Consider the following 18398-nt stretch of genomic DNA (forward strand, 5'->3'; position numbering starts at 1 on the left):
CGCGAGGGAGGGGAGGAGGGGCGGGCGCAGGGCCGGGGGCGGGGGGCGGCGGCGGCGCGGCGCGGCGAGCTCGCCGCTCTCTGGTGAGTGTGCCTGCGCGCAAGCCGGGGAACGGGTGAGTGCGCCGGCCGCTGCCGCCAGCCCGGCCGGCCCGGAGTCGGGGGCGGGGGCGCCGGGAGCCCCGACCCGGGGGCGGGCGGCGGACGGGCGGCGGCCGCTCTGGCGCGGCTGGGATGCACCTTGAGCGGCGCCTTTCGTTGCAGCGCGCGGGCGGCCCGAGCCTCGGCGGCGGCGGTAGCGGCGGCGGCGGCGGCGGCGGCGGCGGCGGTGCTGACACCTCCCACCATGGACAGCTTCGACTTAGCCCTGCTCCAGGAATGGGACCTCGAGTCGCTGTGGTAAGTCCCCGTGCCGGCCGCTTCGGGCGGGCGGGAGGGAGCAGCCGCGGCGGCCCGCGCGTCCTCACCTGGGCCGGGGGCTCCGGGCTGCCGGCCGCCGTGGGGGTGGGGTGGGTCGGGGGCGCCTGCCTCGCCAGCCCTTTCCTGCCTCCCTGGCGGGTGGGGGGGGGGATGCGTGGCCGCCTGTCCGTCTGTTTCCCTCTCTCCTGTCCCCCTCCCTCGCGGCGGCCCGCCCCAGCCCAGGAGCTGGTGATCTAGGTAGCCAGGGGCAGAGCGCAGCCGTGGGGAGGAAAAGAAGCGATTTGAAGACTGTGTCACTAATGCCTGGGGATCCACCCGTGGGCCCCCTGCTCCTCTCACTTCCTTTCCCTCCGACTGCGCCCCCTCCCTCCTCCGGCTGGCACCAGCGACCCCCTGGAGTTGGTGCTGCTGCGAAGTGCCCTTAAAGGATGCTCCAGCCTCCCCGCCTGCGCCCAGTCTCGGCTGCATCCTTTCTGTCTCTCCCACCCACTTCCACCGAGATGGAAAAGTGAACACCCAGGGCAGGAAACGAGTGTTTCTCCATGCGGGAATTCCAGAGGCCTTAGCCCAGGGAGACTCCTTGCCTCGGGGTTCACAATTCCTCTGGGCCCTTTCTTCACACCTCGTCACAGTTGCACTCCTCCTCCCCACCCCACCCGGGTGCCCCAGGTATCCCTTTATGCCACGCTCACAGCTCGCAGCCCGGGGGGCACTCCAGGTTCCGTTTCTCGGGATCTCACACTGGGGAGCTGCTGTAGGTAAATCGCCGCTGGAAGCAGTTTAATTCCAGTTGCGGGTGTCTTAAAAATCCCATTGGCTGCTTCAATATCCCTGTTATTCCCCCTTCTTTCTCTGCGCCCCCCCCACCCCCACTATCTCTTAAATGTTTCCAACTAGCACTATTCAGGTGGTAAAATTACTGCCTGCATATTCCTGGAGGAACTTGTGTTATGTTTAATATTTACGGGGATGAACATCTGCTGGAACAAGCATATTAACTGCACTCTGTTCTGCCTCTGGTAATCGCTTATTGTAGAGCTGAGCTTTTTTTTTTTTTTTTCCTTTTGCTTTAATTCAGTAAAGAGTTCATATGTGTCTACAACTGCAAGTGGTGTGCACATGAATATGCAATGTACAGTTTTAAAGCTAAACTACTTTATGATTTTTAACTCATATGGATATGTAGGTCTGTGTGTATTTTCTGTGATTTAGGTTTCCAGTGACTTTTATTTTCCTAAAAACAGGTGTAACAAAATAAACTGGACACAAAGCTAGCACTTTATCGAACGATTTCTTAGAAAAGATCCTATGATGAGTAAGTACAGCTTGCTCTGCCTAATGTTGGTGCCTATAAAACACACAAGGACGGGCCCTAATGTAATAAAACTTACATATTGCACTGAAACTTCAAAGAGCCAGGGCAGAAAGAATATGAAACCTGTTATGACTCTGTAAAAGTTGCTAATTACTGTGTTGCTGCTCCTGGGGTTATTTCAGCCTTTCATTTACAGATACCTATTATTTTATAGGTTTACATTTAGAAATGTTGGTTTCTGGCGCAAATTCAATAGCTTTCCAGATAGCAACTGTACTTTTACAATGCTGTTTGCTTTTAAAAGGCAGTTTTTCAGTCTAAGGGAAGAACTTACTGTTTCGGTATATTTTTATGCTGCTTGTCTGCTTGCTGACTCAAAACGAACCCCCTTATGACTTTCCTAAGTAACATTTTGAGATTATCAGCCATAATTTGTGGGGTCTTCCTGCACAGAGCCTGAGCTCTGGGTCCTTTTGCAGCCTTCGTTCCCAGCTGAATTACCCTGGAGCAGTGTCACAGAATGAGTATCTGTTGAATTGACTGGAAATTTACATTAGCTACAGTACATTTATTACTCTTAAAAAAGCAGAAACTTACACGTTTTTTGAAAAGTTGATGTACCTGCAATCACATTTTAATCAGTGCATCGAGTTTTGGCTTATGAAAGCATGCAGACTTTCTTGATCACAATGTAGTAGGACAGTTTGGCTTGACCGGGAGGGTTTCTAGTTTTGCAGATGTAGAATTACATTTTACAAAAATTTATGTGTTTCTGATAAGTTAAAGAAAAACCAAACTTGAGTATGTATTTCTAACATGTTTAGACATTTTCTCACAGATAAATTTTTGGATGCTGTGTTCTCAGTTTTATGGTTTATGTAAAATTTTAAGTTTATGCTTTATTTTTAAGCTTATAGATGGTTCAAAATAACTAATACTTGAGTACTTTCTGTGTGTCCAGTATTTTCATATCCATTGTTTTCTTATTTGAATGTCTTAATCCTGGAAGGAGTAAGTGGTGGTAGTTCCATTTTATAGATAAGAAAATAGAAGCTTTGAACTGTTAAATGACTTTACTGAGGTCATAAAACAGATGACAGCAGACTTTTTAACACTAGCGTTTACTGAACACTTATTATTTATCAGACACTGTTCTGGGTACATTACATGTCTTAGCTCATTTAATCTTCACAACTTTATAAAGCAAATACTGTTATTCCATTTTATAGATAGCAAAATTGAAGATGGGGAGAGAGGGTAACCTGCCCAGAGTCACACATCTAAAAATGGGGCAGCCATATTTCCACCAGAAATTAGCTTCAAAGCCCAACGATCTGACTTCAAATCCAGTGAGACAATTGCCATTTTCTAGAGTACTTCAAATGTCTCCCAGTTTGTAAGGACAGCTCTGAAATTAATTACAAAACAAAACCTTGATGGATTGGAAGTTATGGTTCTGCTAAAATATCAAAGAGAGAGTTAGAGCCCTAATGGTATTAAAATTAGAAATTTGAAAATAAAACACCACAGTTAGGAGAGTATACCTGTTAATTATGAATTATTGTATTAGAGCAGTATATATTTTAAAGACCATTGAAAGCTTCTTTGATTCATCATAGGAAAACTTTTGAAGCGGGGAAGGAGGAGGTACAGATTAATGGCAAAAGAGAATCTCATTTTAATCCCTAAGAACTTTTTCTAATTGATGGACATCATTTTCCAATTGAACAAATTGGAATTTATTAGTTGTGAGTGTGGCTTTGATCTGAGCTAGTTTGTTCTTGCAGTCACAGAAAGTGTCCTCAAATGACTGTATAGAAGATATAAAGGGAAAAGCTCAGTTCTGTTGAATATAATCAATATACACAATCAATTGATGATTCAAGAACTGCCTCCTTTGCCTTCTTGCACACTCTTCGTCCCGCTCAGAAACATCCATACTTATTTTTCAGGATGGGTTTTTTGAGCCTGAATTATCCAGATGGCTGTTTCAGCTTTTTCAGCCATACCTTAAAGTTGAAAAGTATAGCGCTAATTTCCACCTCTATTTCCACTTCCAATTTCTGGTTTGAAGCAAGACTGGAGGACTTGGAAAAAGGTGAAGGTACTCATTCAGCACCCGACGCTGTAGCTTTGTTCTGTAGAGTTTTGAAGAATTGGGCGTTCCGTGAGTTTACAGGGGCAGATATGCAGAGGCACAAGGCTGCCTCTCCACTCCCTGGTCCTCCTTCTGTGGTCCACCAGCTTTTGATTTGGTGCTAGACATATAAGGCATTCCTCGGGGCCTTTAAAATAATGACCATCCGTTTTAACAGGCTAACTGTTGCTTTCATTTAATTCATTTAACAAATATTTATTGATCATCTCTTAAGTAGAAGACCTTGTGCCCGTTGCTGTGGGGGATGTAAGGATGAGTAAGGCGTAGGTTGTACATGCTAGTGTTATTGTCTAGTGAGGAAATTAAGACAAGTACACACATGAAAAAGGAAGTTTTCAACACTGGTGATTCAGAAAAAAGACCATATTTGGGACTTGGGTGGAGGATGGAAAGAGGAAAAATTGAGTTAAAAAAAGGAAAAAGGCTTCCATGAAATAGGTGGCCTTTGAACTAAGTCTTGGAAGACAGATGGTGTGGGTGGGGGTATTGAGAGTACTTGGAGGCATCTTGGGCAAAGAAAACTTGAACAAGGGCTTTCAGCTTTCATGGTGTCTCTGAAAGATCCTTTTATGCGTCATGGTGGAATTACCTATACTGCATATTTTAAAGATGCAGAACTTTATAGTAATGAGGTAGTTTCAGTGAATGAGAAAAGTTTTCCAAAATGAGCTTGTATTTCACCTTCCTTAAATGTTAACATGTTTTAATCATTGGAGAGAAAGTCTAGCAACATACAATAGTATAATAAATATTCTGATCCTCCCTACCACTCACCCCATTCCTCCATAACTTCATATAAGCCAGAATCCACACACTTTTGTTCAGATAGGCATTATTCTTTATATTCCTTTAAGCTGGAGCCTTTGAAGTTATAATACATGGATCATTTCATACTCATCAACCTGTTCAATTCAGTAATCATTCACAGAATATTAGAGCAGAGCAGAAGTACCATTAGGGCAGTGACTTCCAAATGCTTCAGATCATGACCCCCAGTAACAAATATACATTTAACACTGCCACCTACCACCCCTTGTACATGCATACACATAAGTGAAACAAGAGCATCATGAAATAACGCTTATTACTATGTGTGATACACTTGGATATTCCTATTTTCTTCCTTCCTTTCTCTCTCTCTTTCTTCCTTCCTTTCTCTCTCTCTCTCTTTCTCTCTTTTTCTTTCTTTTAAATTTCCCATTCATAGGCTGAAACCTGCAGTTTAGAAAACCCTGCTGTAGAAGATGCAAAGGAGAGTGTGTTTTTCAGGAACTTAATGGGAGAATAAGCCATACCCATAAATACCTGCAATCCGAGGCTGACACTGCCCGTTTGAGGGGTACAGGCACATCCTGTTGAAACTAAGGTATTCGTGGCGGGGTGGCATTTGAAATGGGTCCTGGAGTAGAACTTCAGGAGGAAATGGAAAGGAGGAAAACCACGTGGTGGGAAGACTGTGAGTAGAAACATGGAGGGAATAAAGTGTGGATCTGGTTTGGTGAAGGTGGGCTAACACAGGCAGGGAGGGACCCAGAGCCACTAGCAGTTTAATCTCCCTGAGGGTGCTGCCCAGTAGTGCCCACTGACGCTTTTGCTTGTCTTCAAATCAGCCGCGGGGGGACATGCGCAGGTCAGTGGATGGCTTCCTCCAGGCCTTCTTAGACTTCCCTTCATAGTGCCAGAAAATGCTACAGATCCCTGATCTGGACTTTCAGGTGCCTCTACCCTTTCCTCCAGCGGCAGTAAAGCAAACATTTTAAGGCCTATTCCTGTCCTTTTGGTCAGCCCTTATGGGTCAAAGCAGAGCACAAAGAAAGGGCAGAAGGAGAGTGCACCTCTCTGAGCTCCAGGTGTCCTGGAGCTGATTGGTAGACAGCAGCCCTGGGAGCTGCGCCTACTCACACTGGCCAAAGGTCACCGTGTAGTCGACTGCCTGGCTCTCACTGGCCCTCAGCGTGCGACTGGAAGGGCCTCGGCAGATACAAGGAGGCAAAGGCTTCTCAGAAGAGTGGCTTCCACGGCTAGGGCTGTGGGCAGCAGTGGGGAAGGGGCCGCTCATCAGCCTGGAGGAGGCAGGGGGCCTCGATGGGAAGCAGTGGAGTGTTGCATGCGCTGTGGAGGAGCTCAGCCCTTGTGTGGGGCGTGTTTTGGAGAAAGCTGGGTGGAGAGACTGGTTAGTTCAGGGCGCCAAGAACGTGGGGACTCCAGCTGGGCTGGGGCCCCAGAGGATGGCAGGAGGAGCCCAGGGAGGGTGCGCATTAATGTGCGGATGGGTTTTTCACCAAATGTCTTTGGATGACGATGAAGATGAGTATTGTGTGTGGGGAAATGATTCCTTCCTGTGTTCCAGATTCTCTTTTGTGAAAATGTAGGAGGGTTTTAAAATGCTAAGAATCTATTTTGGGAGAATGTCCTTGTTAACCACAATGGGTCTAATCAATGACACTTGAGCAACTTGAACGAGGGCCTTTGGCTTAATACAGATTAAAGTAATAGGTAAATTAAGAAAAAGAGAAAACCTCTCAACATGGAATGCAAGGTTTTGTGTGTAAGTGGAATTTTTAACCTGGAATAGATTTGCCTGTTTGATTTTTTTTTAATTTTAATTTTTGGGAATAAAGCCTTGGTGACAAAATCAAGGCCATAAAAGACGATTTTAATATCATTTAATGGTAACGTAATTTTTTTGTTGTTGTTTTATTTCAAAGTGAAATCCATAAAACTTATTTTCAATGTCGACTGTTCCCTTTTGTCTTGGAATTTAATTGAGGTTTCTGAATTCAGTTGGCTCCAACCTCGCTTTCTGTTTGGCCTTGGGCAGCTCATGATTTTTCTCATTTCCTATTCTCAGTCTTGGTTTAATCACTTATAAAATGACAGCACTTAGACTGGCCTACCTCATAAGGTTGTGATGTTAAGTAATAAAAGTGTCAATTGCTCTGGATGCCAAATGTAGCTCTTCTATACCCTTTGCTTTCTTAAAAATGTCTCTTTTTCATAAACAACGAAGGATACAGAAAGGCCGCACGAGGTCAGATTCAGCAGTCCATGCGGTGCAGCGTTCTGTCTCTGGCGATAGGACCCTGGGATGGTTTTGAGCAGAGGTTGGTAGCTTTTCTCAGTCATGCATCATAGTCCAGCAGACAAATATGCTCTTACTTATGGTCGTACTACTAACATATGTAGATCTATTAACCATTACAGAATCTTTTATGTTTCACTGAGAATGTATTGCGTTACCAGCCATTACATCGAATGACTTCATTTGGCACTGTGGGTCTCATTAAATTATGTCAGGCTAATTATAATTGAGTTTCACTAGAAACAAAATACACAGTGTTTATGTCAGAGTAAGAGGACACCACCCAATCCAAGGTACTAAATGGGTCGAATCTAAGGAAACTAACACCTGGGATGTGATAGGGGCCTCAAGTGTTAGAAGGCATTTAGCTGGGAAGTGGGAATCGAGTTGTTCTGGGTTGCTCAAGGGCACGAATAAGATCAGTGGGTGTGAGAGCATTTAACAGTGATGTGATGTGGGCTGTCTCAAAGGGTAGCAATTACCTGACTTTGTGGAAAGACATTCCTGGGTAAGCAGAGCGGCAGCAATAGGCTATCTCCGAGATTCCTTCCAGCTTCAAAATTCTGTGATCATTCCCCTCACAGGGTAGCAGGAATCAAAGAGTGCAGAAGTCATTAATTGTATTCACTTGTGTATTTTCCCTCTGCAATTTCCCCACTCACCTGTGGAGAAAGGCATAGAGGGTACTTAAACTTCTTCACATAATTTCTTCCCAGGAGGCTCATTGTGAGCGGAGGTAAACAAAAATGACTGTAATTTGGAGACCACTTTAACATACCAACTCCGTTTAGAGGGTTATGTGCTTAACTTGATCCTGGAAATAATTTTATTTTTCCTTTTTTATGGACAGGAAATTAGTTTTCGAAAATTCCCTAGAGGACCGTGATGTGAGTCTGTTGGTCTTAAATTTTTCTTGTCATCTCTGTACTGTTTACCTGCGTTGTGAAGTGACAGAACAGAATTTCAGTCAGTGTGCATTGACGTGTTAATTAGTTACCTGGCAGTTTAGATAGAAAGAGGCTTTACTGTAGTGGATCACCACCAGTTCTGGGAAATAATCTATTTTTGTTTTAAAATTTCAAAATATATTTGTTTTCACATAGAATGCTTCTAGAAGAAGAAAAGACCCAGAGTGTAGAAAACAGGTTTGAGAGCATAGGTCAGTATGCTTAGCTCTCACTCAGGGAATGCTTCTCAAACTTTCATGTGCATCCAAATAATCTAGAAGCCTTGTTAAAATACACATTCGAATCTGATAGAACCCGGAGTCCGCATTTCTAACCGGCTCCCAAGTAATAGTTTTGGTCCACAGACCAAACTTTGACTTGTAAGGACTAAATGGATAAAAGTTTCCCTTGAAAAGAAGCCCTTTCAAAATTTGCGTTTTCTTCTTGTTTTGGGGACACCTTTGTGTAATAACAGTCCAATTCCATAAAGCTTGACGGTTACATTTAGATGCAGTATTTATTTTATTTTTGTGAGTCTTTCTAATACAATCTGATGAGTGAGGGGGTGGTTAATTGTATTTTAGTGGAGATATGGTGGGAAGTAAACATAAAAACCTAAGTAAACACAATTTGTAATAAATAGGCTAATCACTTTTTATAGCCTCTCAGTTCTCATCATTCCTTCAAAGCCCAGGACCTTCTGTTGTATCAGGCTCAAATGCTGAGAGTAACTGGCTGGTCTTACAGACACTTCTGGATTTGTGGAGAATCTCTCAGTAACCCTTGTAGATGCCTGGGATTCAGACCAAATGTCCCCATTCTCTCCTAGTCATTCTCTCTTTGGGAGGGCTGGGGTGGGGAGGATAGGAGTGTTGGGGGTGGGGTCAGCTATTTGCAGAATTATTGTTCTACCCCGTGGCCATAGTTGCAAATTGCAACTTTCCTGGTGTCTTAGGAGAAATCACAACTCAAGACTCTACAAGGTTTCACATACCTCAGTTGGGGACCTTGCATCCCCGCTCGGCTCACCATCTTCTCTCTGCGCCTTTACTGGATTACCTGAGTCCATTAGGTGGTCAAACTTAGTGCAGTTTCCGTGTGTAATTTCCAGTTCTATTTCATTAGAAAAATGTTTGCATATAGGATGGATGATGCAAGGAAATACGGCACAATTGACTTTGCGTATTCTGTGATACTGACAGGAAGTTTATTGACTATCTTTCTAAGGAGGGTGTGTGCATGCACATAAGCATATGAGTGTACATACACACATTTTCATTCTCTGAAGTGGGCATTGAAGACTGCTACTGACGAGAGAAACCCAGATTGGATTTAAACAATGGGGGGTATTTCAGATTTGGAAAAGAAAGGTTAATTTTCACGAATAGTAGGGCAAATTTAAATCTTGCCTTCTTGAGACACGTAAACTAGTGGACGTAGTTCTTGCAATCGTGTTTAGCATCATTTGGAGCCATAGTTTGTATTTATACTCCTGGTAGCCATGATACTGCCTTAATGCATCATAGTCCGCTTTGTGATCTGACTAATTGTGTTTAACCGTTTCTTGTAATATGCAACATTACTTTCCACTGTTCTAACTCTTCCTTCAGATTACGGGGGAGGAGAGAGGAAAACAGTTGCCCCCAAGCCTGAAGGTAGGTCAGGCCTGTGGTAAGATAAGCAAGTATTTGATTATTGTTTCAGTACTAGTGTCATCAAATTAATACATTTTCTTTTACATTTAAGAAAATACAGTTTACTGATTATCAATAAATAGTACAAATAACAGGTGATTTAGACATTCCCCCCCCCAAAAAAGAAAAAAAAAAAAGACTGTCAGACTCAGAGGTTTACTCTGTTGGGTCCTAAGAAGCAACATTCAGGAGTTCCTGAAGAACGGTAAAAGCTACTGATGCTGATCAGGTAGGTTCTGACCTTTAGATGCATTGTTTGAGCTTTTGCCCTGGGACCCTACCTTGGCCGAGAAGATAGGTTGCCCACATGGCCCACTTGCTTCTTGTCTCACCAATCATATTCCACGGCAGGGAGGTTTCTGGTGTCCTTTCTCAGAACTGCTGCGGTAGAAAGTGCAGTTGGAGGCTGAGGACCTTATCTCAGGCTATGAAATAGGTATCTTCACTGGCCATAGACTCTGCAGTTTACTAGAATGGAAGCTCAGCATCCTGGGAAGAAGCAGGTAGACTTTCTTTGCCAGGCCTTCTCGGTGTCCTAAGGATTCAAATGTTTAGATCCTTCCACTTTCTGAAACATCCTGCCAGGCCCCTGTTTTGTTAAGGAGTGCAGGGGTCCCCAGTCCCCGGACCGTGGATCAGTATTGGTCCCGGGCCTGTTAGAAACTGGGCTACACAGCAGGAGGTGAGTGGAGGAGGGTGAGCAAGAGAAGCTTCATCGGTATTTACAGCTGCCCCCCATTGCTCACATTACTGCCTGAGCTCCGCCTCCTGTCAGATTAGCACTGGCATTAGATTCTCATAGAAGCATGAACCCTGTTGTGAACCGAGCATGCGTGGGATCTAGGTTTCTCCTTATGAGAATCCAATGCCTGATTATCTGTCACTGTCTCCCATCACCCCCAGATGGGACTCTCTAGTTGCAGGAAAACAAACTCGGGGCTCCCACTGATTCTACATTATGGTGAGTTGTAGAATTGTTTTATTATAGATTACAATGTACTAATAGAAATAAAGTCTCCAATACATGTAATGCACTTGAACCAGCCTGAAACCATCCCCCTACCCCTTGTCCATGGAAAAATAGTCTTCTACAAGACTGGTCCCTGGTGCCAAAGAGGTTGAGGACCACTGCTGTTGTGGGAGTGGAAATGAGGATTCGCTTGAAAGGAGGATACAGCTCTAGCAACCCTCTGAGCAAAATGTATGAGCTGTCTGTCATCTCGAGGAAATAGACGGCAACATCAGAAATGGGAAGACCGCACTACTCCAACTCACATCTCTGTCTATGTGTTGTAGCCTCTCTGTTTTGACGGATAATCAGATGGTCTCACGTTTTTACCACGGTGTGCCAGCTGTGGCCCTAGCTGTATGACTGTCTAGGATGAAACCCTTAACCTCTCTGGACACAGGTTACAGTGATGCCGATAAAGTCCATTCTGCGTGAGCACCAGTGATCATCAGATGTGGCGGGATATGGTAGAGCCCGCGACAGAGTCTGACTTGGAGCCTGCTGAGTTTTTCACAGAAGCATGTCTCTGTGTGGGAGAGGGCAGCTCAGCGGGTACCACCAGGACTCTGTGATTTGTGTTCCTTTCATTGAAGGTAGTTCCTTCCCCAGAACGTGGCATAGCTGCTTTTGAGAACCAATTCTTGTAAGTGACTTCCTTTAATTGTTTTCAATAAGTAGAGTTTAATCTTTTAGTATGGACATGACACCTGAGAAAATTCTTTGGAGTCTGAAAGGAAGTAGGGTATATTGGTTTCTATTATTTAGGTAAATAATTAGTTACATAAATTGATTTCTTTTCCTTACTTTTATTCCTCAGCAGGACAAAAGTCGTATTTTAGACCAGGCATGGTGGTACAGGCTGATCACGCCTGTAATCCTAGCATTTTGGGAGGCCGAGGCAGGAGGATGGCTTGAGCCTAGGAGTTTGAGACCAGCCTGGGCAACATAGGGAGACCCCATCTCTACAGAAATATTAGCTGGCCATCGTGGTGCACGTCTGTGGTTCCAGCTACTTGGGAGGCTGATGTGGGAGGATTGCTTGAGCCTGGAAGGTCAAGGCTACAGTGAGCCATGATTGCGCCACTGCACTCCAGCCTGGGTGGCAGAGAGAGACCTTGTCTCAGAAAGAAAAAAAGTAATGTTTTAGAGCCCTAAAATATATAATAATGTAACACAATCTGTCTACAGCATAGAGAACTTAAAGCTGCTCTTTGTAACTTTCTTCCTCTGGATTTCTAGGTTTCTGGGTTGAGATGCGCATCCTTTTATTGAGCCAGACACAGAAGTGAAGAGACCACATTTCTAGCCCTCGATATGTTTATACTTTAGCCTGGTAATAAGAACAGATTATTTCGTTAGTCTAAGTAGACTTTTTACCTGCCCAAAATCCTGTGGAGTATATACAGGGGTACCCAACCCAGCATGGTATTTTAGGGATGATTTCCTAGAGAAAGTGACATCTCATTGCAGTCTTAAAGGAAGAATAAGAGTTAGCCAGGCTGGGAGCAGGGTGGGATACGGCAGGTACGATAATGTAAGGAAAGGCAAAGAGGTGAAAATTAGCAAGTTGTGAATGATGGCAGTGACCAGTGCGGGTCAGTTTCAGGTCCCCGGCACACAGGTCAGGAATGGCAGGATGGGAGGCTGGGCAGCAGAGCTGGGAGCAGCTCTCGGAGGGCCTTGCATGGCTTTCTAAGGAGCTCGAACATTTTCCTGTAGCTGATGGCCTGCATGAGGGCTTTAAGTAGGGGAGCAAAATAGTCACATTTGCATTTTATTATTATTTCTAGAAGGCACTGTACGTGGATGAGTCTGGTGGCTGTGAGAGGCCATGTCTGAAGGTCAGGAGGTCAGTGAGGAGTGAGGCCTGACTAGCCGAGCTGGTGAGGATGGAGAGGAGGAGAGGGAGTAGAGAGCTGTTGGGGGCATGACACAGGCAGTAGTCACTCATTTTCTGGGTAGGAGGGGATGAGGGTGCTTTGAGGCTATCTAGCTTGTGTGATGAGGTTAGGGAAAGTAGGAGGAAGAGCGAGCTGAGTGGGGAAAGAGGAGCCCTTTGGATTTAAATGTATTGCCTTTAAATGCCCATGACCATGAAGATAAAATTGCCTGTAGGAAGTTTACTAAAGATCCTGACATTTAGGGAAAAGGTCAGAATGGAAATAAGTGGGCGTTATCAGCATACAGGTGCTGGTGAAAGCCTTGAGATTGGACAAGATTGTCTAGGGCAGAGGAGGAGAGAATGAGAAGTAGGCTGCAGGCACCACGGTGCAGTGGGAGGGAAAGCAGCCGGTGAAGAGGGTTGAAAAGGAAAGGTCAGTGAGGGTGAGGCCGTGAGCCTGTGGGGTCCGTGGCCAGCTGCTTTATGGAGTTGGCAGTGGGGGTGAAAGAATGGATGGGAGGTGGGAGGGCGGCTATGCGTGTTCAGACGCTTGAAGGGAAAGATGGGCAAACTGATGGAGGAAGGCCTCAGAGGAGATGTGGGCAGGCCAGGCCCAGAATCAGAGGAATAACGCGAGGGTGGCATCTGTGTAGATACTTTGGGATAAACCTTGTGGGTAGGGGCGATATTTAACAAAATACCTATGAGAAATGGAAGTTTCACAGAATGGAACTGCAAAGAAGAGGGTAACAGGAAACAGATTATAAAGGGAAACTAGTGGGTTCTTCTTATTTTTGCATATACGACTTAAAAGTCTGCATATGCCCCTTTGGCCTACATCTGTGTCGTACTATTTGTAATTTAAAGTAATTTTGATTGAGAAGTAATTTGGTAAGTGTTCATAGCCAGGGAAAATTAGTGAGCTTGTCTAATTGTGGGCTGTTTTAAATGGATTTTAAAAAACTATTTGCAAGTAGAAAAGGCAGAAAGGAGTCCCAGGATGTTGTCCTAACATTTGAGGGCAGATTTTCCTTGGAGAGGCACCTAGGCCAGCTGGTCTCAGGGTGTTGTGTTTCTTACGCCTAAGAAGTGTCCTGAGCCCTTTGCAGGTATGTATTATCTCATTTAGTCTTCATTACCTGTAGGGTGGATTCTACTATTCCCCATTTTATAGAGAAGGAAACAGAGGCACAAAGTAACTTGCCCAAGGTCCCATAGTTAGTGAAGTAGAGCTGGGGATTTAATGCAGGTAGCCTGCCTCTAGAGCCCCTACCCGTCACCACCATCCTATAATATGTATCTGTTAATGACAGAATCAGAGGACATGAGTACCGAGGTCCCATGCAACCTTAAAATATATGTGATATAGGCTGGGTGTGGTGGCTCACGCCTGCAATCCCAGCACTTTGGGAGGCTGAGGTGGGCAGATCACCTGAGGTCAGACGTTCCAGACCAGCCTGGCCAATGTGGTGAAACCCTGTCTCTACTAAAAATACAAAATTAGCTGGGCATGGTGGTGGACACCTGTAATCCCAGTTTCTTGGGATGCTGAGGCAGGAGAATCAGTTGAACCTGAGAGGCGGAGGTTGCAGTGAGCCTAGATCGTGCCATTGTACTCCAGCCTGGGTGTCACAGGGAGACTCCGTCTCAAAAACAAACAAATATATATATACACACACACACACATATATATTTATATATACACATATACACACATGTAAATGGTCTGCAGCAGGTATAGTGAGGTATATATGGAAAAACATCTTAAGATTTATTTTGAACTTTCAAACTCAGAATGAATAACATAGTACATTGTGTTCAAGCTATTATAGAATTTGGACTAGTGGAATTCTAATTAAACAGGCTTCACTGTGCATAGATTGTCTGTAGTTCACTGTCATTTTAGGTCCTGCTCTTTCTGTTAGTATTTAAAATGTATAAAAATACACTGCCTGTATATTTTCTCTTAATTAGTTGTATACTCCATAAAACCTCTAATTTGACAAATTTTATGGATGAAGAAAATGGTAACAACTGTTTGCCACATCTGGTCAAATCTGCCATAACACCTAAATGTAACTTTATTAATAACAATAATGATAGTACAGCAATACAATTTGTAAAACTACCTCGTGAAAGTCATCTGAAATTGTCTGTAAGGTGATTTTTTTTCATGTAGATAATTTTGCTGTTTCTGCTTAGGTTCTGTACAAAGTCAGACCATCTCTTTTAGCTGTATGACTCTAGTTCTAGAAAGAAGCATTGCTTCAGTGACCTGGAAAGAGTAAATAGCCTTAATTTATATCACGAGATAGTTGGGTAAAGTAAAAATTATTAGGTTCTTAGCTTAAGGGATTGGGACATATTGAAACATATGACAAAAACAACTTTATTAGTCTTCTTTAAAAATCTTAGAGAATAAGATGTTACATTTTAAGTTAGGTTAAAAAAAAAAAAATCCACTTGGCTGGCAAAATTCCAGAAAGGCACGAATTAATGTTGGGAAGGGCAAAGGGTTCAGAGCCATCAGTAATGGGTTCAGATTCTGACATGCCATTTACTAGCTGTGCCATCTTTGGTAACTCAGCATCTCTGAGCTTCAGGTTCCTTATATATAAATGAGATAACACTGCCACTGGTTTGTTATGGGGATTAAATTAGATAATGTTCTTTTATGCTGTCAAAGATCTCTGCCTTACGGTGTGTGGTTTTCTTTTGACTGGAATTTATTATCTCGTGAATTTTTATGGCAAAAAAAGGGGGACTGATGAAGAAAGTTAGTGAAATGTTTCCATCCAAAGGGCTAAAGTTTTCATGTGATAGGTTTAAAATATTAGGGAAATTGTCTTTGAAAGTACGTGTTTGCCTTCACCATGTAGAGAGTACGTTATACTTGTATGTCCTGATTCTTTAATTAATAATTCGACTTTGCTTGCCGCTTAAAAATTAGAATCAAATTCTGAATGGAGAGTAAAGCCCACATATATATTGGAAGGGAACCAGGCGATAAACTATCTGATTTACAGAAAACAAAATGTTTCAGGAATGCTTTCTTTAACCTAAGCTTTACTTGTAACTTTTTTTGAAGTTTTTGATTTTCAAAAAGCCAGGTTTTGATTTTTGAAAAAATTTAAATGGCAAAAATATGTGAACCTACAAATAAATAGGGAGTGATAATCGACTGTTGAGGCCAGTGAATGAACATGTATTTGATGTGGCCCTGAGATAGAGGCTGTGAAAGGAGTTTCCTGGAACTTATCAGGAGCCCCCGAGCATAGGTTCACACTTTATACCTTGTGACTTTTAGAGCAGGCAGGGTCTGTATTCAGGTCCACAGAAAAATAAATGTAATGCTTTTTTGGAATGTAGAAAAAACATTCTATTTGTGTTTGGTTTATATTACCTAAGAAGTATGTTCTGTATTATTAGGATAGATACCACTTTTGTGTTTATTCTAATGAATATGAAGAAGGAAACAGTCCCCACCAAATTGTGAAGTACTTAATGGTATTTAAAATCTCTGGGAGACTGGGCCAAAGTGAAAATATAAACAAAATAAATGGAAATGTAACCATTACTTTCCAGTTTATATGAGTATCACGATGCAGTATTTGGAACTGATTGCAACGGCTGTAAAGTACTTCGAGGAAACCCATTAGAAGAGAATTAAAACTTGAACAGATTAGCTGCTCTCTAATGGCCCTAGGAGAAGATCTTTTGTAGCTTCAAAATCTTTTCTGATTCTCATCACTCAACCTTCTTGGCTATGTAAACAAAGGGAGCTTTCCTTTTGTTTTCTAGACATTTGGAAAACAAAATTTTCCAGAGCTGTGCATCTACCAGGAAATGTTTGTTTTAACCTGATAGCATAGGTAGTTTTAAAAGCTAAAGTAATTTCTGGATTTTAGATTTCTATATCCCAGGTTGAGAGTAATAAAACTAAAAGACGAAGCTTTTTAGGTGCCAGGATTTATTTAGTGATGGTAACATGGATCACCGATATTTTTACTTTCTTTTTTGTATATTGATTTTGTATCCTGTGACCTTGCTGAGTGTATTCGTGAGTTCTAATTGTGTGTGTATATCTTAGGATTTTATAAATACACATGATCATGTCATCTGTGAATAGAGATAGTTTTGCTTTTTCCTTTCAAATCTGGTCGCTTTTAATTTTTTTTTTCTTGCCTGATTGGCCTGGCTAGGACCTCCAGGAGAATGTTGAATAGTAGTGGAGTGAGAAGACATCTTTGGTTTGTTTCTCATCTTGAAAGGAAAGCTTTGTCATTCACTACTGAGTATGATATTATCTGTTGGTTTTTCATAGATGCCCTTTGTCAGGTTAAGGAAGTTTCCTTCTGTTCCTAGTTTGTTGAGTGTTTTTAAGCACAAAAGTGTGTGATTTTTGTCAAAGGCTTTTCTACATCTATTGGGATAGTCATATGGGTTTTAATCTGTTACCATACTTTAATACATTGACTGATTTTTATATGTTGAACCAACCTTGCATTCCTGGACTATGTCACTTGGTTATGGTATATAATCCTTTTATATATCACTGGATTTGTTTTGCTAGTATTTTGTTGAATAACTTCCTTTTTCAGAAACATAGTTGTCTGTTTTCTTCTTTGATAATGGAAGTTCATGAACACTTGAGATAAAAATAAAGGAATATGACTTTCTCAGGACTTGACCATGGAAACATGAAAGCATTGTTTCTGCATATACTCTGAATGATAGTCCTGTAAGTAAGAACAATCAAATCTCAAAAGAGATTTGAGTACTTGAGTACTGAAGTTCAGAAACTTTTATATAATGATTTTCTAAAGAATTTTAATTTGACACTTGCTTAAGAAATTCTCACATAATGTAATTTCTTATATGACATATTTAGATTTTAGGTCCTGACCTTGTGCAAGTCACTCAGTTTTTTTTAGCTTAGTCTTCTAATGAGTAAACAGGATTATGAGGAAGAAATAAAATATGGTGTGAATATGCTCATAAGATGTTACATGATGGGAAGATGTAATTATATAGGTATATAAGTATAATTATTTAGCATGGGGGTCACAAATTCAAATACCTTCAGGGCCAAGTAGACCAAATAAATGTCTGAAACAGTATCACAGTTGGATGTGATAGGGCTTGTGGTCCATTTGAAGCTCTACTACCTTGCTTCAATGCATTCAGATGAAAAACAAAACAGGCAAAATACAATAAACAACACACATCCACACCTGTACTTTCTTGGCCAGTCATCATACATCTGCTTCTATAGAGTCCCTCATTCAAGGGGTCACTGACCAGGTGTAAGGCCCTGGGGTTGAGCTGCAGCTCCACTGTGGGGAACATTTCATTTTCTCCTTTGTAAAATGCAGATAATGTATGTCTTGCCTAACTCAAAGGGCGGTTGTGAGAGGTTTAAATGGCATAACAGATAGAAATGATTCAAACTATTAAGTCCTTTATAAATGTGTGGAATGTTGTTTCTCTGTTTGTATAAATCTTAAATTTCTGTAATCTCAACAAAGGTGATTTTCTTGTTAAGAAGGTTTAGTAGCCAGGCATTGGACAACTCCAGAAGACCAGCTAGAAACATCTTTTTTCAATAGTAGAATAACCTTGGTAATAGATTTAAGCCCATTTAATATACTTCCTGGAATTGAATTGTTACCTGGATCACCCCACTGTCATTCCAGTAAAAAGATCCATGATATGTTCTTCTCGCCATTAGGTTCTCTTAGATATGGGAATTCTTTTTTTCTTTTCTCTCTCTCGTTTTTTTGTTTTTTGTTTTTTTTTGTTTGTTTTTGAGACAGAGTCTCACTCTGTCGCCAGGCTGGAGTTTAGTGGTGTGATCTTGGCTCACTGCAACCTCTGCCTCCCAGGTTCAAG

At 42.5% G+C, this 18398-nt stretch overlaps 1 protein-coding gene across 1 annotated transcript in view; it reads left to right on the forward strand.

The window, feature by feature from the left end:
- Nucleotides 1-84: 84 nt before the first annotated feature.
- AFF3 (AF4/FMR2 family member 3) overlaps nt 85-18398 on the forward strand; it is a 580919-nt gene continuing 562605 nt past the window's right edge. Inside the window, exons 1-2 of the mRNA XM_025354195.1 lie at nt 85-115; nt 264-398. Coding sequence (XP_025209980.1) covers nt 346-398 — 53 coding nt within the window. The 5' untranslated portion in view covers nt 85-115; nt 264-345. The remainder of the gene's footprint in view (nt 116-263; nt 399-18398) is intronic.

This window comes from Theropithecus gelada, chromosome 13 (assembly GCF_003255815.1).
Source record: "Theropithecus gelada isolate Dixy chromosome 13, Tgel_1.0, whole genome shotgun sequence".
NCBI lineage: Eukaryota > Metazoa > Chordata > Mammalia > Primates > Cercopithecidae > Theropithecus > Theropithecus gelada.